We start from the raw sequence: 26,024 nt of genomic DNA on the forward strand, positions 1-26,024 counted from the left end.
TTAAGAATTTTATACTAATATAGTTTCAAAACATGCAAGCAAGTAGCAAATAATAGAGAGGAGTAGAGAAACATATTACAAATAACAAACAGAGTGCTTTTAGTATTTAAGATTATCTGGACATTTTCGATTTAAGAACTGGGAGTGATTTTTCTTAATCTTTACTGTTGCTTTTTTACTATGACATCATGAACAGCGGGAGATCTATTTAAGCTGCATTCATGTACGTATCTCTTTTGAAATACAAGTACAAATACAAATACAAACTTTATGAAAGATTATTGTACAGAAGGTTTGAGTGGTGTATGTGCATAAGGAATTGGAAGCAAGTGGAATACGGTTGTTTCTATAATCAAACTTAGTGTCATAACTGGTTAAAAACGAAGCTCAGAATCATTGGAGAGAGAATCGCGATGCAACGATGGATCGTTTTTTTTCTTACTATAATAGGGTAACATTTTAGACATCATAGGCACAAACTACAAAAATACTAAAACCAGGCAGCAAGTTAAGTTACTTGATTTAAACTACAGGGAAGCACTGCATGTATTTAATAATGTAGAAATAAGGCAATCACAGAACTATCTTCTATTTCACTCATTATACATTTATGCAGATATACACATTTAAAAATAAAATCTCACAAAATATTGTCTCCGTGTCCTAAAAAGCCTTAAATAATCTTTTTTTTTTCAAATAAAACTTACTACAGAATTATAATGTCCCTTCCTCCTAAATACCAACCACTCTAGTTGTAAAAAAAAATAATAATAATAAAAATAGGGCTGGATCAGAATAATCGAATATTCATTCAGTGGGTTGGCATTCGATTTTCAATTTTGAGATTTGAATAATGTTTGCTTTTTTTAACACCTGGCATTACCCACGAAATGGTCTTCATTCACGCTTGAATATATCCGTTGTTTTGCTTTGTTTTTTACTACTGGGCCAAACGGTTCTAAGGACTGTCAGATACGGTTACAGTTGTATTTCCATGTGAGCCTGGTACGGCGTTGCATTGAGAAACAGCTCTGGGTTAGACAATCGTGCTTATGCTGCATTCCAGGCAGGTTTTTGAGTCCATAAGTCACGACTTCAAACCATGACTCACGACTTTGTAGCATTCCAGGCAAGTCACGCCAAACTCCTTTCATTTTCTTTTAAACAATCGTTCAGGGAAATGTATATATACAACCATTACAATGAAGCAAAATATTATAACCAAGCCTTTTTTTTTTTCTTTTTTAAAAAACGATTTTATGTTTAACCACTAAAGAGACAACAGAGCCAGCGGCACGTATTAGAAGGACTAGCCGAGGTGAGACTGCTCTCGGCGGATACATGAGCACTGAGCTCCCGTTGATTGCGTGGAGCTGACCGTCTCCGAAATCGGCAAAATATTTTCAAATAGGTGCTGTGTTTATAAATAAACCACAGATTTGACTTTTAAACAACTACATTCTCACCTGAAATACTTTTAAAATTACATTTCATTACACAATAACAGTAATGTTTTGGAAACGATCTGAATAAATGGTGGTTGAAATCACAATGCTGCGTGAACTCAACCAATCAGCATGTTAAGCGCCCAAGTCTCGCCCCAAAAATTTACGGAACTTTGAAAAAGTACTACCTCGCCAGCAGGGACTTTTTGAGGGCATTTTTTTTGCCAGACATTCATTTAGTTCCTGGTTCCTGCGGTGGAAACACACGAGTACCAGCCCAAAGTCCCTAGTTCCTTGGAAAAGTGGCTATATATATATTGATATTATACCCGTCGTCGCTTTGTTTATTTGATTTTTCACATCAGATTTGAGCCTTTTTTTCTATTATTGTATGAAGTAAATATCAGATAAAAAAGGAATCCCAAAAACAGAAATATCTGATCATAGTCCATATTGCTGTTATATTAATATTATATTACACCTGCATTACCGAGGCAATGACTGACGCATTTGTATTGCATTTAGGGCTGAAACGATTCCTCGAGTAACTTGAGTACAAAAAATGATCGAGGCAAATTCCTCCGCCTCAAAGCCTCTTTTAATGTATTTTAAATCTCACGTCAGGTTCTTTCGCAATGATTTTTTTTTATGTGACAACGCATTTACGTCACCCACAAAGCGGAAGGAGACACAAGCGCTGCGTCCGAGTCAGCAGCGTTTTGATTTGAGGGCGCGGGCAAACGTAAAGAGAACGTTGTGGCGTGTGTCCATTGCAAGATAGAGCTGGCATACCACAACTAGGGCCCTATGAGTTCATCGATGCAGAAAACGCGGAGGGAATTGCGGAATCCAGTCATAAAAACGGAATTCACAGTTTAACATGGAATGGCACGGAATTTGTCAAATTTTGAATGAATTAATCAAAAATAGGTCATTGCACTTACATCAAATCACGATATGGACTAATATCTGTAAATATTAAGCCGGAACAGTCTATTTAAATATGAATCCTGCTTGTTCTACGTGTCTCTGTTAATGAATGGAGCAGAAGCACATCTCTGTTTATTTACACACACTGAAGCGTGCGTGACGCTTGCAGTGATTTCAGCGTCTGATTTCTCACTAAATAAGACGTGAACACATGAACAACATCTCCAGAACTGCTCTGACAGTCACTTCATGAGCATTTGACCGTTTGATTTGAGTAAAACTAGCGTCAAATCACATACACAGAAGTGTAAAGGTACGCAAACCCGTCAAAATAAAAGTCCGGTTAAAGAATGTTCAGCAGTGTACATAGCCTACTACTACAAAAAAAAAAAATCAAACATTTTTTTTAAGGTTTAATCACACAACATTTCTTCCATGTTTTATTTTTAATAGTAAAACCCCTTTGTTTACCGAAAAGTAATTTTCAATAATTAAAAGATAAAGTAAATTAATGTTTTATGTGTTTAATGTTTAATGTGCATCTCAGAAAATGCTTTATTAAAAACCCCAACTGAATGGCACTTAAATGCACTTAATTGATCTGTCAATTTTATTGTCATTGTTCACAGTACAAGTACAGACAGAGAAACAATGGGTAATAATTAAATGTTTATTTTTGATGTATGCATTGCATTCTATGCATTTAAAAAATAAAAATTTATTTTTTTCTAAAAAAGGAAACTTAGTTGTTAATTTTAAGAGACCCAGGAGTCTTATTTTCTCTTGCATAATTAATATTGCACTTTAATTAAGCAAAAACACATTTTATCCGATTACTCAATGGGATTTTTGGTAGAATACTCGATTACTAAAATATTCGATAGCTACAGACCTAATTGCATTCCAAAGAGTTCAGTTGTCAGCACCACAGTGGAAAATGAAACGTATCCATGCTGACTGGCATGGAATAAAACGGTTAAGCAAAGAGAACCGTTTGACCCAATACTGGAAAAGCGGCTTATGAATCGCCCGTAAGTGAACGCCATGATTCAGTTCATCTGGAAGACCTTAGCTGTATGGGAGCACTTTAAATTGCATGAGGACAAGATAAAGGCAGTGTGCCAAATATGCTAATTGAAACTTGCCTGCCACAACAGCACATCAAGCTCTGTAAGTAGTACCAAAGTCTCTATTCTATAGTCTTTGGTAGTACACCTATAGAAGGCTATATTGTTGGGGTAAAAAAAAAAAAAAAAAAAAAGACAAGCTGCTTTTATCTGCCATGTTAATCAGTAATTTTAAACATGTTAAAAATGTGCACTTAATTTACGAATACGGCACCCATAAAAATAGACAAACAGTACAGTAGCCTGCCTAATAATGTGTTTATATTAAAAGTAGGGATGGGCGATATGGATCAAAAAATATATCTCGATATATTTTGCTATATCTTGATATAAGATATATATCTCGATATCTTTACAGGAAAAATAACCCCCCAAAAACTACTGCAAAAACAAATATGCCAGATATTACATGTTTAGGGCCCTATGAAACGTTTTATTTTTTCTTCACCATATGTTTTATTGTTACCTAATTCTGTTTTAGCGTGTAATTATTTAAATGCATAAAAACAACTTAATTAGTTCTTAAAAATTCTACACAAATTCTTACAATAGCCTTATGTCAAATGTTTTTTCCCTTCAGAAATTCTGTGTATTTACATTTTTCTGGTTATCGAATGAAGACATTCATTTAATTTATCTTTTAATTATTTAAAATTAAGCAAACTTTATTTTTTGGTAAATAAAGGGGATTTACTATTAAAAATAAAACATGGAAGAAATGTGTGATTATTCCTTTAAAAATTATGTTTGTTTCTTTTTAATAGTAGTAGTAGTGGGCTATGTACATTCTGCTGAACAATAGTAATAGATTTCTGGCAAATACTTTTATTTTGACGAACCGTTACAGTTCTGTGTATGTGATACTACAGTCTATGATGTGATATGATGCTAGTTTTACTCAAATCAAAATCAAATCAAAATCAAACGGTCAGATGCTCATGAAGTGACTCTCAGAACAGTTCTGTAGATGTTGTTCACGTGTTTACGTCCTGATTTAGTGAGATGACAGAAGCACGCGCGCTTCCGTGCGTTTGATGAATGAAGACTTGCTTCTGCGCCATTCATTAACACAGACATGCAGGATTCATATTTAAATAGACCTTTACGGTTTAATATTTGCAGATATTAGTCCATATCGCGATTTGATGTAAGTGCAATGACCTACTTTTGATTAATTCATTAAAAATTTGACAAATTCCGTGCCATTCCGTATTAAACTGTAAATTCCGTTTTTATGACTGGTAGGGGTGTAACCGTTTCGGTACAGAGCTTTCGGTATGGTGCACGTGTGTACCGAATGCAATATTTTGTATTCGGAACATAGGTACATTTTCGTGTTTCCAAACGAACATATTAAGTGGCGGAAGTCTCCACGTTCAACGCAAATCCCGCCCTGCAGCTGATTCTCACCCCTCTTTCACACCGCAAGCCTGAGCAGCGCGCAAGCAGCGTGTATTTTTTTTTCGGCGTCCATGTTAATCAATGAGTGCATTCACACCGGGAACAGGAGCAGCGCGTGAGCGCCAAGCAGGAGCAGCGCATGAACAGCAGTGCAGCGAGGGTTTCGGCGTCCGGTCTATTTTTGCTGTGCTGCTCACGCTCAATTAAAGTGAAAGCACACTTTTGATGGACAATAAATGTGATTTAACACAAAACGTGCTCAAAATGCACAGAATAAGCATGTCAAGAGTTTTAACAACAATGCCAATGTCTAGTTTTCACATTTATGCCAGAAAAGAAAATTAAGTATAACAAATATGTATTTACCCATTTAAACTTTTTAATTAATCGTTTTGGGTGAAAGTATGGTGTATTGTTATAAAAACAAATGTTGAAAGAATTATAACCATTGTTTGGTTATACTGTCTGCCGAACATGCTTTGCAGCCGCTGCTGTGATGCTGTACTTACACGCTTCCAGTGTGAATACTCGCGAGAGTCTGCTGCTGTAGGTGACATAGAGGGAGGCCGCCCACAGACCAGGATCTTGTGTTCACGACAACAATATCTATACTTCATGTTGAGCATAAATATAAAGCCTACTGATAAAGGACACCGTCAACCGTATTGACGGCAAAATAGACTATGTTTGACAGGTGCAGTATGCCAGTGTGTCACCGGCCTAAGGTTTTAAAAAGGCATCACGCGAGTGTAAACATCACTACAACTAGGAAAAAAACGATTGTAATTCAAACGCAGCTCCCGTCGGCATTTAAACAGACCTTTGCTCTTAATTCCGATCGGGCCAACGTAATAACGAAATCTGAGCAGGTCTAAAAACTGAAACTGTTGTTGCTGCACTTTACACTTTGGAAAAACCGAGGTACGTACCAAACCGTGATTTTTGCGTACCGTTACACTCCTAATGACTGGAATCCGCAATTCCCTCCACGTTTTCCAAGTATCCAAGTATCTCCATATAATGGAGACAGTTGTCCTTTTTTTGAGACTTTTTTTTTGACTAACGTTAGTTCTGTACACGCGAGGGGAGGGGGGACAAAAGCAAGGAGGCGACCGAGCGGGGGCGAGCACAGCACAGAGAAGGCAAACAAGCAAAGTGGCGGAATCAGAATTAAATATAAACAATATATCGATATATACGATGTGTCAAAATCCATATCGTGTTTAAAAAATATCTCAATATATTTTTTAATATCGAGATATCGCCCACCCCTAATTAAAAGTATCGTTCTTAACAGACCTGTGTGTTTTGTATTGCTAGTGCAAGGTGTCCGTTCTCGGAGCATATAAGCCCTGCCTGCGTGAGGGGAGTTTTTTTTTCTTTTTCTGTAGCTTATTAAAAGTTGATTAAATCTGAACGTGTAGCATGTCAATATTGAACCAAAATGCGGCACTGCACTCCCTTGGTTCTGCAACAGCTCAACCACCATGTACAAAGTCGACTGGATGAACGGTTCTCAAGATAATAAAAATGCAACCAGACAGATATTCCTTCCTTTATTAGAAAGAAGAATTTTCACCCCCCTCCCTCTGAAGTGTTGATTATTACAGAAGCTTCGAAGCTCAAAAAGTGGTATTTTGACAAGCCCTAGTAAACAATGATTGTAAAATCTATTGGCAATTAAAAAAAAAAAATTCTCCCCAACTTCTAGTTTCAATAAGAAATCACAACTGTACAATTTTGCAGGGTCGTTAAGAACAGAGTTGTGTTAGCTCAGCAATATGCTAACATTTCACTGAAATTAACTGAGCATTAGTCGAGTCTCATGAGTAAACGTTATTTGCCATGAAGACCATATGTAATCAGTCATATGTTTGGATGCATCCTTAGGACCCATTCACACGGAATGTTTTTCAGGGTTTCTGCAGGATTTTTAAGCTCAAATTTAAGACTTTAAAACCTTTTTTAAGACCTACACAAAATTAATACCATATGAGTACCATATTAAACTGACTAATTACTGTAAAAAGCATTTACAGTTTAGATAAGTTTTCACAAAAACAAAGTTTTATAAAATTATACTTTACATCCCAGCATTTTTGTTAAGAAAATGGATCAAAAAGTATTAGTCGAAAGTATTATATTAATTTAAACAATTATCAATAATTATATCCATTAATTAAATAAATTAGGTTTGTGCAATATTGAAAACAAAATTATATACATAATTCTCAAATATTAACTACTTGTTTATTGAACTGTTGTATAAAAATAAATATCACATTTGTAATCCTGCTTGCTTTTGGAGAAAAAAAAAAATATTGTCACTCTTCGTGTGATATTAACTATATGAAATTATATAAATGTATACATTTTCTGCCCCCTATTTTAAATTGTGATGATTCTTAATGCATTTTAATAGACCGATTAATTCATGCAGTGAACACACTCTAAATGCATGCACGCTGTAGGTGTGTTTTGTGTTAGCTTTATACTCTATAGCTAATTACGATATTGCAGACAATACATATAGCACAACCCTAGGTTTAGATATTTATAATGCATTGTCTTCTTATCGATCCACCAGTTTACATTTAAATCTCCGTGTGTTTGCAGGGTAAAAACATGGGTCGATTTTCGCATTGGTCTGAATTAAACAAAACAACATTTTTATTGAAAATGCTCATTCATTCTGTGCCAGTAGGTGGAGGGTTTGGTAGAAATATATTGTTTCCCCGTTAGTTCACCCAAAAATCTAAATAATCTCATTAATAACTCACCCTCATGTCGGTCCAAACCAGTAAGACCTCCATTTATCTTCGGAACACAGTTTAAGATATTTTAGATTTAGTCCGAGAGCTCTCAGTCCCTCCATTGAAACTGTGTGTACGGTATACTGTCCATGTCCAGAAAGGTAAGAAAAATGGTCCAAAAATAGCAAAAACTACGACTTTATTCAGCATTGTCTTCTCTTCCATGTCTGTTGTGAGAGAGTTCAAAACAAAGCAGTTTGTCATATCTGGTTCGCGAACTAATCATTCGATGTAACCGGATCTTTTTGAACCAGTTCACCAAATCGAACTGAATCGCGGAGTAATTCATTTACTCAAACAGTACACTGACTGAACTGCTGTGAAGAGAGAACTGAAGATGAACACCGAGCCGAGCCAGATAATGACTCATTCACGAATCAAGAACCGTTTCTGTCAGACGTGTCCGATTATATGACGGTGAGTTATTAATGACATAATTTTGATTTTTGGGTGAACGATCCCTTTAATGGCAGAACACAAAGCAGTGCAGCACCGGATATTGAAGGTGCAGCACTCGTTTATTCAATGAAATCATAGCCTTTTGAAGTTTAATCCTCACATTCAGCCATATCGCAATTCTGGTTTTTCAATCTATAAATTTAAGACAACTTAAATTACACTTTCAGTTCTGATTGCACAGATAAGAGCAATACAGTAATCAAATCTGTAAAGGGTCTACTTTTTTTATACACATAATAACAACAAAACTTTGTGCATTTATAAAGTAAAGAAAAACAAGGTGCGCTGTCTGCAGCCTTGGTCTGCGGTGATCTTCATTTAGAAACCTGTCATTAAAATGTAAACTGTAACTCAGTGCATACTCAACGAAGAGACATGACAGATATATCTATAGAAACCTTGACATGTCTACTTTTAAACCAAGCAACTGCTACTGAAAACAAAATATTCTGAGATAAAGCAATCCATATGAAAACAACGCAATGTCCGTCTTTCATGTTTCCTTTCATTATATCTAATGTGACCATGCTCTGAACGTGCTATTGTGATTATAATGTTCCACGTGAAGCGCGCAGTGTGTTTATGCCCATACCACAGAAAACAAAGCAACGAGACTGTTCAAGTTTTTTTATTTTACTGTTTGCTTTGCGCTAATGATTACCTCAGGATTTGAGTTTTGGATTTCCTCAGAAAAAAAGAATGAAGAGCTTTGTCCAGCAGAGATCATAAACATAAGTCTATATATATATATATATATATATATATATATATATATATATATATATATATATATATATGATGACTTTTTGATGACTATAATTGCTGACTAAATGTATAATCAAGTGAAACATTATGAAGTTTCATTCACATCATCTAAATGTTCTGAGTATCAGTGGCCATTACAACAATGTTAATAGTTTATCATTTAGATTATTTGAGAGCACATAAACAATATACACTTTGGAAATGCTAGTTATGAGAATTTATATGAATTTAATGAGAAATTAAAATGTATTTAGCACACATGATGATAAATAAAAATGACTAATATGATGTTACCTACATTGCTGTTCTTTCAATTTATCAAAAAAAAAAAAAAATTCTCAGCTCTTTTCAACATTAATAATAATAATAATAATAATAATAATAATAAAACAACATTGCAACAAAAATTGAAAGAATGAGATGCATTAACTTCAACGATGCATTTTTTTTCTTTTGGAATACTGTGACTTGCACTAGATGCTGCAATAGATGCAAGTGCAATAGTTATAAGCACACCAGTCAAATTCTATCTAGTGTATGCTTATATAGAAAAATAATGGTAAATGAAGCTCGGTCTTTGCAACAGTGCATTATTTAAATTTTGACATTTTTTTTTTAATGAAAAGAGGCCACACAATAAGAAACTAACTACAGACATCAGAGATTCTCAGAATTGCCAAATGACATTCAGGAAGTCATACCTGTCCCAGCTGCTCAGAGTGCTGGTGGAGTTCTTCCAGGATGGGCAGGGTCTGCTCCTGGGTACAGTGCTCCAATATACGCTGGATCACCCTGCAGCCATACGGATGAGTGGACAAAACAAACACCTACACACAGACACACAAAAACACATTAACAGACATTATCCTGCATCCAGTTCACCAGAAGACATTACATCACTGATCATTTTCTTAAAAACCAATATATAGGGTCAGGGAGGTATAACCAAAATCATTTTGTAATGTATGAGAATTTCCTGTCACATATAGTTAACAAAATAATTACTGTTTTTATTCCATATTGTTTAAAAATGAAAGTCAAACTAAAAGACAAGATCATAAAAAACGTAAACAACTAGGCATAGCCTGAAGTAGAGCTAAATTAACTGTTTAAATGTTAAATTCACATCTTTACTCATGGCATGGCTCACCCAGCATTTTCATATTAGTCGGTTTCTTCATTACACAGAGAGGCCCAGTCATAGATACAACTACCAAGTTAAACCTTTGTTTTAAGTACTAGTGTGAACAACTAACAGTTAGATAAAGGATGAACAGTCTTATGTTTACTTTTTCAAATTAGACCAATGTAAGTTTTAATATAACTGACTTTGATACGTATGAGCATTTTTTAAAGAAATAAATTAGATGACTAACATGTAATACTAGTTTAAGTATTTTATGCAACTGGCTCCAGGTGTAAGTTACAAAGCAGTCCTGTCTACTGGTATATAGTAAGTACTTTATTTCTATAGATCCTTTCTAGAGCACAAAAGATAATAACAGGGGTTAAAGCAAAAAACAAATCCTGAGCCTGAAGGTTTTTCCGGGGGCGGGGCAACACATGCAAAGGATGCAATGACTGTGACAACTTTAACATTTGAAAGGATACTATGGCAAAGTTATTGCTTTCTTTATTCAAACTGATTTTCTTTTTCATGAATATATGATTGACCTGCAGAATGAAAGCTGTACTTGGAAAATCATGAGCTATATCTCCGCTTATCGACACTATTTGTGTGACAACACACTTAGCTAATGAGATGAGACAAAGGGTGCTTTCACATCTCAAGTTCGGTTCATTTGGTCCGAACCAAGGGCAAACAATTACATATTGTAGCATTTTTCAGCTTTTTTGGTTCCTTTTCACACCACACTGATTGCTTTGGTCCGTACCAGTTGAAACGAACCAAAATGCAGTCACATGACAACATCCACATCACTCATTGGCCATGACGTATTTCCTAAACTAGTTTTTGATTGGTCAGAATTTACGTGCAGGAAAATTCCAACATAAGAGGAAAAGACAGCAAACAACACAGAGACAACACAACTATGGATAGAAGACTGCGTGGGCTGGTTTTGTCCCTGGCCATAATCTATTACATTGTTTGTCTACACCACAATATGCAAACAATACATTTCTATAATGAAGCGCGGATGCAGCTTGAAACCAACGTTCTAATGCACTGCAAACGGCGAGCGGGCATCGCTCGTAACTTCAAGCGGAGGCGTGCATAAATTCTTCTTAACTCTGACATGCTCATGGTCATCAGACCAAATTTCTATGAGGCCAATTATTATTTCATCATGGCCAATGAGTGATGTGGATGTTGTCATGTGACTGCATTTTGGTTCGTTTCAACTGGTACGGACCAAAGCAATCAGTGTGGTGTGAAAAGGAACCAAAAAAGCTGAAAAATGCTCCGGTGTATAATTGTTTGCCCTTGGTTCGGACCAAATGAACCGAACTAGAGATGTGAAAGCACCCTAATACAGTTACTTGGTTCACTAGAATGTGACAATATTTTAATACTGTTTTTAAGAAGTTTTCTATAAAATGTTTGCCTTTTTATTACAAAAAGTAAAAATGCAGTTGTATTTAGAAATATTTTAACTAATCTAGGGCTGTAAGTAATGATTCTTTTGGTAATCAATTAATCTACTGATTATTTTGACAACTGAGTAATCTTTTTTTTTTTAGTAACACAAACAGACCTAAGGGAAAACCAGGCTTTAGTATGACCATTTATATATAAACTAACAATGAGGCAATAATAATTGGCTCAAATAAAGGTCACCGTGATTTTGCCAAGTAAGACATGTTCCTGGATCAACATCTTTTGTTGATCCTGGATCAACATTACTGTCCAAAAATATATAAGACTTAATATAAATATAATCTATTCCTAAAATCAGTGGGAAATGATAGCTAATTGACAAGGGCGTAGAAGCACCTAACCCTGATTTTAAGCCTAAAACAGATATTTTCTGAAAGGTTATATCTCTATTCTGATTGGTTGATTGGACTGTTTTTCCAGGATCAACAAGGATGTTGATCCAGGAACATGATGTACTTGGTGAAATCACGCTCACCATATATATAACATGAACATAACTTAAGTACATTATATTTTAAAACCAATACCTGCAGAGGGCGGTGACGTTTCACTTTACAGCTTGATTAAACAATGTTTAAATCCATTAAATTTTAATATTTGGCCACGTGCAGAAACATTTATTTTGAAATCACGATGTACAATACAAAGGCATATTTAGACGTAGCTTGATATATCTGCGGTGTTAGCAAAGGTATATAAATAATTTACGTTACAAATCTAGTTAAGCAATTAAAATTCACAGCGTAAACAGAGGAAGAGTTTATCCCCTTTCACATATACAGTCTTTACTGGTAAATTACTGGTAAAGTTACCATTAATAGATCATGTGTGAAAAGGACCTTTTAAGAAATCCCGGTAAATATGTTTTGGCAATCATATCATTCTTATGGAGATGACATGATAACTCTGAGCTGTTTACAAAGCTCCGCTGCTTTATAATGAGCTTTTCTATGTAAATACGCGCTAGATGGATATATTTGACCATTTCGCCAACAGCTTTTTGTCGCGTTTCTCCATTCATCAGGGCTGCGACTCTGCAATTGAATATTATTATGCGCGCATCGTGTTTATAAAAGCAAAACATTCTGACTGGCTACTAATGTTAGTTTGGTTGAGAGTGAAAGTTGCACCTCTCATACCATTGGTAGGCGAACGCATGGACTCAAAAGTGATACTCAACAAGATTTCTTTTTTTTTTTTTTTTTAATATAGGATTAAACGCTGCACACCGGGAATCCGGCACGGTGCCGGAGAACTTTAAGCCCTGTAATAATTTGTAACACACACAAAAAATATATAGCCAGAAAATTTCTACCAGGGTATAAATGGTATAGCACAAAAATTGCATTATTTTTGTTATAATGTTTTCCCTATTTAAAAGCGGTTACATGAGTGGTTACACGAGAAAGTATGGTTATACAAAACAAAACGTGGCGATTTCTAAGCAGATAAAAAAGTATAACTTATAAGTTAGAGGGGAAGGGGAAGTTTTTTTGGAATCCTAAAGAATTAATGGTGCTAAGCTAAATGCCAGCATAGTGGCACTGTGCGCTACAGGGATTGACTGTGCACACTGCGATGGGAGAGGTTTGCATCAACTCGTCCAAGTTGAAGGAAGAACAGTGGAATATTGAAAGAAGGTGGCATTTTCCTTTGATAAAGACTACAGTAGACTACAAAGGTTCTTAAAGAAACTTGCTAACAGACATGAACTAATATGCATCAATATTTGGTCTGCCACCAGCATGCAAGTAAATCCTGTTTCTGGGTGTTTTAAGTGTCTGTGGAGCTGATACCTGTCCCTGAAAGGCATCAATGATGAACTGAAGAGCCTGGGGCTGGACACACTCAATGCATTTCTGCACAACATGATTTCCATTCTGATCCTTCACACATTTCAGCACATGGCCATCCAACTCCCTTACGATGTCACTCTGACATGAGAAATAAAACATTTAAACCTTCAATTTAACATTTAATTTTACTCATTCTGCAGTTCTGAGAACTACCACCATTTCTAAACATTAAACATATGTAGACTTAAATGTATTAAACAAAGTTTCTAAAATTCTATTGGACTGTAGCCTACTTTAGAAAGTTACAGTACAATCAAACAATCCCTAACATTGTTGTTTAATGTGTAATATGGAAAGAAAACCAAAGGCAACTTACAATTACCTGCTGGTCAGAAGAGATGGATTCCAAAGCTTTTTGAATTACACGACAACCATACATCTGCAGAGCCAGAGGCAACACATGACCACGGATACGAGTCGCAAGTGCCAGTTTCTGATCCATACTGCCGAACTGTAGTAAATATTCAGAGAAAGCAGTTACTCTTAAAGACAGAAATGCATCATGGAAGTCATCACACACAAAAGCTAAAATTAATTATTTATTTTTTTTTCACAATCATTAACCTCTTATCAGTCACCCCCCATTTTTTGACATGGAGACAGAAATGACATACCCAAAATAAAAAGGTTTCTGCTTTTAAGCTGACACTTCAAAGTTTACTGTTCAGGAATCAGAATCACTCAGACTGTTATGATAATAGAAATATATAAGCTCAAACATAAAAACAAAAATAAATATATTAAAAACATTTTTTAAATGTATAAAAAAAAATTGTTGATGTAGGATAAGAGTTTATAAACACAGTGCAGCTAAAGCCATGAGTCTTACCAAAGCTTCATATGAAAATTTCATAATCTAATCTGTAAAACTGAATTTTATGAAAAATTTTCTAAGGTCATGTCATGTGTTTTTAGAGAAGGCTAATCTGATTGATTTATGGCACTTGTCATCTCTGTAAGATCTCACATGTAAACACTCCTGTGTGCTTTGTCTGTGTCTTTCTCTTAAAACTCCCCCATTCGTGATTCTATTGTTCTCACCAAACGAGTCTTTCACACCTCCGCCAGGTATGACACATTATCCGCATTATTCTTTTATCATTATTCTTTTGCTTTATATCCACCTTTATAACAAAGTTTTTTGTAGTATTTCAAGCTTTACAATCCACTAAACTGCAATCTCACTTCAGTCTCAGTAAGCATTTAACCCTTATTTATCAAAAGTCTTACTATAAAAATACAACAAAACATTTTCTTATGACCTTACATGAATTATTGTGACAGAAATGCATTATGAACAAGAAATGCACCTGCTATTAGTAGCATTAGAGCTAACGTTAGCATCAAGCCACATCAGACAATTTATGAAATTATTAGTACACTTTTACTCAAAACTCACTTTAAACCCCGATCAAATGTTTGTAATAACTTCCTTTTGCGATCACGGGTGGAATTTGGTTGTTTACTGTTGTAAAAATATGCTATTTATAGCCTTTTACAATCGCTGCATAAGTTAGCATTTCAGATAAACATATTTGAATTTCTTTAATAAAAACGCCCCAGATCTCAAGAAAATCGCATACCAAGCTTTACTATCGTAACCGCGGGTATATTATTCGGATATTTCGTGTGTACAGAGGTGTATCAGTGTTGTTATGGCCAGAAAACTACCAGGAAGTGTACAGGAAACATGTGACACGATGTGGCGGTGTCCGGTTATGACACTCTATAGATTAACAAGGCGAAGGACCAAATAGAGTTTGTCTGACACCCAGCATGAGCACTGAGCAGCACACACACACACACACACACACACACACACACACACACACACACACACACACACACAGAGACAGCAGTGGGAGAGGCTGTTTATCATCCGATCGCGTAAATCAGTGGAAAATGAATAGAAATGACAATTCTGTATGAAGAAATATGAAGTAAACATCAGTAAATATATCCACATATCTCCCCAGATACGCATCTTTGGTCTATAAATCGTTATTGACGCTGTTCGGGGAGTCTATGTGAACAAATAAACCACTGCTGACATGACTGAATATGAAAGAGTGGTAAATTTCTATTCAAAATGAGGCATAATACGGATTTATTATTTTGCACTCCTGACATAAATTACTAAATAACTGTCACTGCAACAATGTTTTATCAAAACATTGGTCAAATATCGAAGCTAGAGTCTTTAAACTTTCAAATAATGCACAGTTTGTCAAGATCAAGTAAGAGAGTGATGTTTAACATGCTGTGAAAGTGAAACAATAATAAACTGGTAGGAAAATCTGATGGGTAGGATAAAATGTCAGGACACCGGACTTTTATTTTGACGGGTTGATGTACCTTTACAGTTCTGTGTATGTGATGTGATGCTAGTTCTCTTACGAGAGCTCTCTCGTACTGCGTCTTAGCTAAGACGCTACGGGAAAAGTCTCTTTTCACGAAATACTGAAGCAAAAAATTATCCTTAATTTTGTATTTTTGTAAAGCGCATTTGCAGCAGTACAAAGCCATAGGCGAGACGGCTCGTTCGCTCATTGGCTTGTTCTACGGCAACTGCACAGCCTATCGAGCGCGGGCTGATGCAACATCAGACCAATAAGGGCGCTTCGCGCCCTTCTTGCCACTTCCCGCCGAAACGGGTGTGGCCCAACCTATAAAAGGAGCTCGAAAAGGCTGACTCACCTGATTTTTCATCTCTTCAGCGAAGCTCACGCATCGCTGGATCACGGAGGAAGCAAGCGCTGTCTGAGAAAGCACATCAGCAGGACGAGCCATTCTGAAGCTGCTGGCATCGCCGCCTTCCATTGCCGTTCCTGCTGCGCTATCCGGCGCCTATATCCTTTCAATTCTGTTATTTCCAAGCTGTTCTTTATGTGTGTGTGTGTGTTTGCCCTGCGACACACACTCGTAAAAGAGCTCGCGTCTTTTTTTAAGATGCCTTCCTGCGTCAGAGCCCCACTCAGCGAGGGAGACCGGTACGTCATCTGTGTCTCCTGCCTGGGTGAAGATCATGCAGCGCTCGCGCTCGCTGACGGCTGATGCCCACACTGCGAGCTGTTGCCATGGTGACTTTGAGGACTCGCCTGGCCTTTTTCTCCGAGCCTGCATTCTCCGCTGCGCTGAGGCGCCGTAAAAGCATCGCTTCCAGCGGATTCCGGAACAGTCTTCAGCTCAACCGAGCTCGCCGGTTCGCCCTGCTTCACCGCCCCCCCCCGCATCGCTTCCCGGTGGGCAGCGCCCGCTGTTTGCCGGCGCGTCGTCCGAGGAAGTCGATCTCAGGGCCACGTCGGAGGAAGAGGACACGCGCTCTCTGCAAGCTTCGGGCAGTGAGGGCTGGGCGAGCTCCGAGGATCTCGCGCCTTCTGCTCAGAAGCCCAGCAGACGAGCTGACATCGAGAAGGAGCCGGGGCGAATGCTCGTGTTGGCCGTGATGAGTCTCAGCCGCGAGTGGTTTGCACCAGTGCCCCCCCTCTTGTTCCCGGCTGGATGGTATTTCCCTTTCGGATGAGCGTACTTCTCAAAGCCCGCCTCATTTCTTCCTGAGCTTCATGAAGAGGTGGCGAAGGCTTGGAACGCTCCATATTCAGCGCGAACTCGTTCATCTGTCTCACTAGCATTCTCCACACTGATGATGCTAAAAACAGGAACTACCACTCACTTCCGCCGGTGGAACAGGCGATAGCGACGCACCTTTGTCCGCCCTCTGCTGGACGGCGGCAAAAGCGGTGTTGCCATCTAAAGCCTTCTGTGTGACGCTGCGTCGGCACTACTAACAATGGCTGCTTCATCGAAGCGCAGGTGTACGAGTTCCGCTGTGGCCGAGCTCTCACCCAAGCGCGCCGCTGTTTCAGTTCCAGGAATTGTGACTGTCTCAGCGTTTTCTGCAATGCGCAAGCCTGCACAGTTGCCCGCTTGCCTGCACACAAAAGCCGTTATCACAACAGCTTCAGCAACGCAGCTCGAGACCCCCGTTCTCGCTCTACCGGCCGTCGCCCCGCGCCGCGGGGACCGCGGCAGAGGATTACGGTGAGGCCGGGAGCTTAGTGCGCAAGCCTGTACGGTTGCCCGCTTGCCTGCACACGAAAACCATTATCACGGCTGCCCAGATATTTCCCGAAAAAGGTGTAATTTCTGGTGTCCCGGCCATGGCCGATGGTGCTATAAATGTAGTGACGATGCCCACTGCGCAGTGCCCATCTCCACATATAAGCACAGCCCTTCACACAGGGCTCGCGCCCATAAAAGCGACTCAAGTCGATCACGCGCACTACATAGTAGACGTGCCCACTCCTCAGTGCCCACAATCACTATGTCACACGCGTCATGTGGTTTCTGTAAAAACGAAACCCGTGCACGTTCGTCCGGCCACAGCCGATGGTGCTATAAATGTAGTGATGATGCCCACTCCTCAGTGCCCATCTCCACATGTAAGCACAGCCCTGCACACAGGGCCTGCGCCCATATAAGCGACTCAAGTCGATCGCGCACACTGCATAGTAAGCGTGCCCACCCCTCAGTGCCCACAATTACTATGTCACACGCGTCATGTGGTTTCTGTAAAAAAAAACCAAAAAAAAAACCTGTGCACGCTCGTCCGGCCACGGCCGATGGTGCTATAAATGCAGTGACGATGCCCACTCCTCAGTGCCCATCTCCACATGTAAGCACAGCCCTGCACACAGGGCTCATGCACATAAGATCGACACAGATCGGTCGAGCGCGCCGCATAGTAAACGTGCCCACTCCCCAGTGCCCACATACACTATGTCACATACGGCGCGTGGCTTCTGTAAAAACGAGGCCCGTGCACGTACGCTCTGCACAGGCAGACAACGAGTTGAAAGTGGTATATGCAGCCCACAGTCACTCGCAGACATATCGAGTCCCACGGGACCTGCTCAGCCTTCCCCCGGAGTCGGTTAAGAGCCGGGACGGGGTCGAGGAGGAGCGATCTGCCCGCTGTGATCAGCGCGCTCCTCGCCTCAAAAGCGCAGCACACCCGAGCGCCGTCGTTGCCCGGTCAACAGAGCGCGCTTCGCATCCAGCCCTTAGCCATTCATGCAGATGCATGGTCAGCGCTTCCAGGGGTTTCGGATTGGGTGCTAGGCATTATAAAGAGAGGCTAGGCATTATAAAGAGAGGCTACTCGCTACAGTTTTTTTTCGACGCCCTCCGCGCTTATCAGCGCGCGTCGAAACTACGGTCAAAACAGAAGTAGCACACATATATATCAAATATCAAAACTGTTGAGCAAAGGGGCTGTAGAGCCTGTGTCTCAAGCTCAAAGCGAGGGGGGGGCTGTACAGCAGATACTCTCTGGTGCCCAAGAGAGACGGGGGTCTCAGGCCCATACTGGATCTAAGACAGCTGAACAAGGCATTGATGAAACGCAGTTTCAAAATGTTTACGACCAGGAAACTCCTCGCGCAGATTCGCAGAGGGGACTGGTTCATGTCAATAGATCTGAGGGACGCGTATTTTCAAATACAGATAGCGTCAAACCACAGGCGATATTTGAGATTCGCCTTCGAGGGCCAGGCATACCAGTTTACAGTCCTCCGTGGCTCCTCGTACGTTTACGAGGTGCATGGATGCAGCGCTCGCTCCTCTCAGACTCAGAGGCATACGAGTGCTGAATTATTTGGACGACTGGCTGGTTCTGGCCCGATCACGAGCGGAGCTCGTGGACCACAGGGCCGTTTTACTCGATCACCTCGAGAAGCTCGGCCTCAGTGTCAATTGGGCGAAGAGTTCGCTGAACCCCAGTCAGAAGATCCTGTTTCTGGGTATAGGTCTGAACTCGTGTTCCATGACGGCGCGGCTGTCACCACAGCGCGCGATGGGTATTCAACGCGCAGCGAGTTCTTTCCGCTGCGGCGCGACCGTGTCGCTCAAACACTGTCAAAAGATGCTGGATCTCATGACCTCAGCATCTCCGGTTCTGCGGCTGGGCCTGCTCCGCATGCGCCCCCTGCAGTTCTGGCTGAAGGCTCGGGTGCCGAGCAGAGCGTGGGCGTCTGGCCGGCTGCATTTCAAGGTCGATCAGAGCTGTGTTGCAGCTCTAGCACCTTGGACAGCGAACGGCTGGTACCGATCAGGTGTAAGCCTGGGGACTTCCCCGAGTGTGAAAATGGTGTCGACGGACGCCTCCACTTCGGGATGGGGAGCGCTGCTCGAAGGGAGACCGTCCTTTGGCCTATGGTCAGAACGGGAAAAGCTCCATCATATCAACTGCCTGGAAATGCTGGCAGTGGAGAACGCGCTGACGCGCTTTTGTCCCCATATCAAGGATCACCATGTCGTAGTCCGTGCGGACAACATGTCCGTGGTGTCCTACATAAATCGCCAGGGCGGTCTCGGGTCCCGAAACCTGTGCAGGCTGACGGAACGCCTCCTGGTTTGGGCTCAGCGCAACGTGCGCTCGCTGAGAGCAGTGCATGTGCCTGGACTGCAGAATCTGGGTCCAGACAGGCTGTCCAGAGGCAATGTTCCTACGGGCGAATGGTCTCTACACCCGCAAACAGTCCGGCTGTTGTGGGAGAGATTTGGCATGGCGGAGGTGGACCTCTTTGCATCCCACGAAAACGCTCACTGCCCCGCGTTCTTTTCCAAGAACGAAAGCGCGCTGTCACGGAGATGGCCGTGCTGCCCGCTTTATGCGTTCCCTCCCGTCTCCCTCCTTCCGCAGGTGATAGAACGGGTGAGAGAAACGAGATGTTCAATACTGCTTGTAGCACCTCTTTGGAAGAACCAACCATGGTTCCCAGTTTTGATGCAGTTAGCAGATGTCGCCCCGTGGCCGGTACCGTTGAGGAGGGACCTCCTCTCGCAGGCCAGGGGCTCGATTTGGCACCCTCAACCGGAGTTGTGGTCCCTCCATGTGTGGGCGCTCAACGGTTACCCGCTGATCTCGCAGTGGGAGTGCTAAATCACTCAGGCTAGAGCTCCATCGACACGACGTCTGTATGCCTCGAAGTGGTCGGTGTTCTCCAGCTGGTGCACAGCTCGTGGATATTCACCCCTTAGTTGTGAGGTGACGGAGGTCCTCTCCTTCCTACAGGAGCTGTTGGATAAGGGCAGAGCCCCATCCACGCTCAAAGTTTATGTGGCGGCCATCACAGCGTTTTCTGAAACGGCGTCCGGTCAGTCAATAGGAAGGAACGATTTAGTCATCCGGTTCCTCAGAGGAGCTAGGAGGCTGAATCCTCCCAGACCTCCGTCAGTCCCTATGTGGGACCTCGCGGTGGTTTTTGGAGGCCTTGAGGGGTCCCCCTTTTGAGCCTATCCAATCGGTTAGCCTTCAGCATATGTCGTTCAAGACAGTATTCTTGTTGGCTCTCGCTTCTGTGAAGCGTGTGGGTGATTTGCACGCGCTCTCGGTGAGCCAGTCGTGCTTGGAGTTTGGGCCCAATGACTCAAGGGTCATACTCAAACCTAGGCACGGTTATGTGCCGAAATCCCTCAACACACCGTTTCGGGCTCAGGTTATTGCCCTGTCTGCCTTGCCGGTGTCAGGGGGGGATGGAGACTCGAGTCTTCTTTGCCCTGTCAGGGTTTTAAGAGCTTATGTGTCTCGCTCTGCTGCCTTTCGGCAGACGGAGCAGCTGTTTGTCTCGTTCGGTGGACATTCCAAGGGAATGGCTGTTTCGAGACAGACTCTATCCAGATGGATAGTTGACGCCATAGCGTTAGCTTACGCTTCCAGGGGCCTTCAGTGCCCGTTGGGCATCAGAGCACACTCCACAAGAGGCGTCGCCTCATCGTGGGTGTGGTCTACTGGGATCTCCTTGCAGGATGTATGTATGGCGGCAGGTTGGGCCTCGCCGTCTACATTTATCAGGTTCTATAACCTGGAGGTCCCCGCCTTGCAAGCAAGGCTGTTGTCGGTATAGTCGAATCAGGGCCCTGAGGGGAATTCTGAGTTCACGGGCGCTATGCGCTGCCGACTGTTATATGGGCAGTATTGCGTAAGACCCGCATTGCCACATTGGTCAGGCCTTGCCTCGGCTGTGTGATGTCATATTGCCGCATCTACGGATGCTGCTAGATATAGGACGGAGGGCTTTTTCCCTTTTCTGTCCTGGACTCTCTGTGAGTCCCTCAGGTGACTGTGCACTGTAAATCCTGGGCGTTGCTTCAGGTTTATTGGTGTGTGATCCCTGCGCGCACGGCGTTTTACATTGGGTTCCCGTAGCATCTTAGCTAAGACGCAGTACGAGAGAGCTCTTGTAAGAGAACGTACTCGGTTACTAAACGTAACCTCGGTTCTCTCTAGAAGAGCGAATGAGTACTGCGTTCTCTGCCGTGCTGACGATTCACTCTGGTTCGCTTCGGCGATGAAATAAATCTGGTGAGTCAGCCTTTTCGATCTCCTTTTATAGGTTGGGCCACACCCGTTTCGGTGGGAAGTGGCAAGAAGGGCGTGAGGCGCCCTTATTTGTCTGATGTTGCATCAGCCCGCGCTCGATAGGCTGTGCAGTTGCCGTAGAACAAGCCAATGAGCGAACGAGCCGTCTCGCCTATGGCTGTGTACTGCTGCAAATGCGCTTTACAAAAATACAAAATTAAGGATAATTTTTTGCTTCAGTATTTCGTGAAAAGAGACTTTTCCCGTAGCGTCTTAGCTAAGACGCAGTACTCGTTCGCTCTTCTAGAGAGAACCGAGGTTACGTTTAGTAACAGAGTACGTTTTACTTAAATCAAACGTTCAAATGCTCATGAAGTGACTGTCAGAGCAGTTCTGGAGATGTTGTTCATGTGTTCACGTCCTTGTTTAGTGAGACAGCAGACGCTGAATTTACCACGAGCGTCACACGCACTTCAGTGTGTGTGATCAAGGAAGTCGTGCTTCTGCTCCATTCATTAACAGAGACATACAGAACATGCAGGATTTATATTTAAATAGACTGTTCCGGCTTAATATTTACAGATATTAGTCCATATTATGATTTGACGTAAGTGCAATGACCTATTTCTGATTAATTAATTTAAAATTTGGCAAATTCCGTACCATTCCACGTTAAACTGTAAATTCCGTTTTTATGACTGGATTCCACGATTCCCTCCGCGTTTTCTGCATCGCGGAAATCATAGGGCCCTAGTTGTGGTATGCCAGCTCTATCTTGCAATGGACACACGCCACGACGTTCTCTTTACATTTGCCCGCGCCCTCAAATCAAAACACTGCTGACTCCTTGCAGTATGCGATTTCGGACCTAGCGCTTGTGTCTCCTTCCGCTTTGTGGGTGACGTAAACGTGTTGTGTCACATAAAAAATTCATTGCAAAAGAACCTGACGTGAGATTTAAAATAAATTAAAAGTTACTTTACTCGAGTTACTCAAGTTACTTACTAGCAGCATCTCTGTCAGCCACACACACAGACTTTCTGTCAGAGCATCTGACGGGGTGAGCGTGAGCAGCTCTGAAATGAAACTATAAACTATAGGCTACTAGGAGAGAAATTAAATACAGAAATTATGTAAACAAAAAAAAAAACAACACTCTGATTGGTTGAACTCTCCATCTTTATCCATTGCTTGTTTTGAGTACTGCGTGTGTTCAGAGGTGTCACTAGATTTTAGTGTAGTTTAGAGTGACAAATCATACCAGCGTACTTTGAGGTCAAAATACGTAACCGCTACACAAAATGCGTACAGGTTGGCAGGTCTGCATACTGTACATTAAGGCTCCTCTATACCCGCCTTTCTGGAACGCGTTGATTTTTACAAAGCTCATCACTCTGAAAAGCGAAGTTTATACTGATTGGCCAGCTATCCAGGGTGTTGTGTTTGGCCGAATACCTCAAGCATGTAACGGAAATGTTACTCCCCTTACCATACTGTGATGCTGTGTCCTGCCGAAATGATTGTGCTTCATGTCATTGGGAGAGGCGTACTAGTTTTGTTCTTTAAACTGTTGTTATTAAACAACCTTAACCGAACTGCTTGGTCCACAATACAGCTAACTCAGCCATCCTGTCAAACCTGAGGTAAACACTTGACGCCTGACAATACACGCCCATCGGCGTGCTTCTCGTGACATCATCAACTAGTTGTTCAGTTTGGTTCCGTACACACCGCATATAATTACTGTAAATGCGGTTGTCACTACCTGTATTTGACGGGAATTAATTCGGTTGTCAATAGGGCTGGGCGATATGGAGCAAAAAATATATCTCAATATATTTTGCTATATCTCAATATACGATATATATCTCGATATCTTTACAGGAAAAATGACCCCCCAAAAACTACTGTAAAAACAAATATGCCAAATATTACGTTTAGGGCCCTATGAAATGTTTTATTTGTTTCTTCACCATATGTTTTATTGTTACCTAATTCTGTGTTTAATTCTGCGAGGGCCTTTCAGCTGACCAGGTAGCCAAGCTGCGCCGCACCACAGACCTCTCTCTCCGTGCTACCAAGCAGGCCGCCTCCGCCATGGGTAGGTCTATGGCGGCCATGGTGGTAACGGAGAGACATCTGTGGGTGAACCTGGCAGACATCGGGAGGGAAGAAAGGGGGTTTCTTTTCGATGCTCCGGTCTCGCCTTCTGAGCTTTTTGGTACCTCTGTCGAGATGGTGGTCGAAAAGTTCAGGGAATGTAACCATGGTTCCCTGAGAGCGAACGAGACACTAAGTCTTCTAGCTCCCTGCCATGCTTCGGACGCAAGCTTCACGAAGAAGATAAGTGACGGGTCCTACGGGCGCGTATTTATAGTCGCGCCGGTAGTGACGTCAGAGGCTGTCGCCGGCCAACACGTTGGCGTTTTTCAAAGTATGCCTCAGACATGGGTCACGACGAGGTGTTCCCTCGTCGTGAGACGTTTTTATGACTGGATTGCGCGATTCCGTCCGCGTTTTCTGCATCGCGGAAATCATAGGGCCCTACAGTAGACATCTCCCTGCTGTTCGCCCGACGCCTTAAAACCGATGTATCTCCATATAATGGAGCCAGTTGTCTTTTTTTTTTAATACTAGTTCTGCCATGTCCGGGCTGGTTGCGGACGCCGCCATGTTTATGAGACAGCACGCGAGGGGAGGGGGAACAAAATCAAGGAGGCGGGGGGCGAGCACAGCACAGAGAAGACAAACAAGCAAAGTGGCGGAATCAGAATTAAATATAAACAATATATCGATATATACGATGTCAAAATCCATATCGTGTTTAAAAAATATCCCGATATGTTTTAAATATCGAGATATCGCCCACCCCTAGTTGTCAAATGCGGTCGTCACTACCGTATTTTAGTGAATTGTGTGTGTACAGAATGCGATTAAGGAGTAAAAGGTGAACTGACAACCAAATTTAGCTACATTGCCATTGACTTCTGAATATCCTAGAAACGCAGCCCTTAGAAACTGTGGTAGAACATTTAAAATGAAATTACCTCAAAGAACTTCTGTATGACATAGTTCCCAAAGACATCGGTCATAAGTTGGTAAGCAGCCTGTAAGATCTCCCCAAACACCATCTGTCTCTCTGCAGGAGTTGCACGTTCCAATTTTTGCTGAATAAACCTGGACATTGAGAAAAGGACCTTACATTAAACACAAAAAGTGTTTGTGTAAATTTAAAGGAATACTTAAAGGAATAAGTAGAACGTTCCCAAACTCTTATTAATTTCAGGACATTTTATGACAATAGTGTTTTAATAGTGTTCAACTGCTATTGCTGCAATGTTTCCAGAGATGCATTATTTAAAATATAATTCCCTTCCATTCATTGCAGAGACACTTGAGCGAGCTGTGTTCAACCAGCTTTCTATTTTCCTTGTACAGAACAACCTCCTGGACAGCAACCAATCTGGCTTCAAAAGTGGCCACTCAACTGAGACTGCTCTGCTCTCGGTTACTGAATCCCTGCGACTAGCAAGAGCAGCTTCAAAATCCTCAGTACTCCTCTTACTGGACCTGTCTGCTGCTTTTGACACTGTTAATCACCAGATTCTCCTGTCCACCCTCAGAAAGATGGGCATCTCTGGAACTGCACTCCTGTGGGTTAAGTCCTACCTCTCTGACAGATCCTTCAGTGTGTCTTGGAGGGGTGATGTTTCTAAGTCGCAACACCTTGCTACTGGGGTTCCTCAAGGCTCAGTACTTGGAACACTTCTCTTCTCCATCTACATGACGTCATTAGGAACTGTCATTCAGAAGCATGGCTTTTCCTATTACTGCTATGCTGATGACACCCAACTCTACTTCTCATTCCAACCAGATGACCCGACGGTAGCTGCTTGCATTTCAGCCTGTCTGAGTGAAATTTCTAGCTGGATGAATGACCATCACCTTCAGCTTATCCTTACGAAGACAGAACTCCTGGTGATTCCAGCTAACCCATTGCTTCATCACAACTTCTCTATACAGCTGGGTGCGTTATTACTCCTTCGAGGACAGCCAGAAACCTAGGAGTTGTGATGGATCATCAGTTAAGCTTCACAGACCACATTGCTACAACGACCCGGTCCTGCAGATTTGGCTTATACAACATTAGGAAGATTAGACCCTTCCTGTCAGAGCAAGCCACCCAACTTCTTGTCCAAGCTCTTGTTCTCTCCAGACTGGACTATTGTAATGCTCTCCTGGCGGG

At 41.5% G+C, this 26,024-nt stretch overlaps 1 protein-coding gene across 6 annotated transcripts in view; it reads right to left on the reverse strand.

The window, feature by feature from the left end:
• The window catches only part of LOC132092750 (pumilio homolog 2-like), a 142,832-nt gene that overhangs the window by 14,233 nt on the left and 102,575 nt on the right, over positions 1-26,024 (reverse strand). For 4 of the 6 annotated variants that reach the window (XM_059499129.1, XM_059499130.1, XM_059499131.1 and 1 more), the window contains exons 16-19: positions 24,826-24,955; positions 13,733-13,867; positions 13,357-13,494; positions 9,642-9,767 (exon numbers count right to left, since the gene is read on the reverse strand). In XM_059499129.1, the coding sequence (XP_059355112.1) occupies positions 9,642-9,767; positions 13,357-13,494; positions 13,733-13,867; positions 24,826-24,955 (529 nt within the window). The remainder of the gene's footprint in view (positions 1-9,641; positions 9,768-13,356; positions 13,495-13,732; positions 13,868-24,825; positions 24,956-26,024) is intronic. The other 2 variants (XM_059499132.1, XM_059499128.1) reach the window with 1 other exon arrangement.

The sequence above is a fragment of the Carassius carassius genome, chromosome 18 (genome assembly GCF_963082965.1).
Source record: "Carassius carassius chromosome 18, fCarCar2.1, whole genome shotgun sequence".
Taxonomy (NCBI): domain Eukaryota; kingdom Metazoa; phylum Chordata; class Actinopteri; order Cypriniformes; family Cyprinidae; genus Carassius; species Carassius carassius.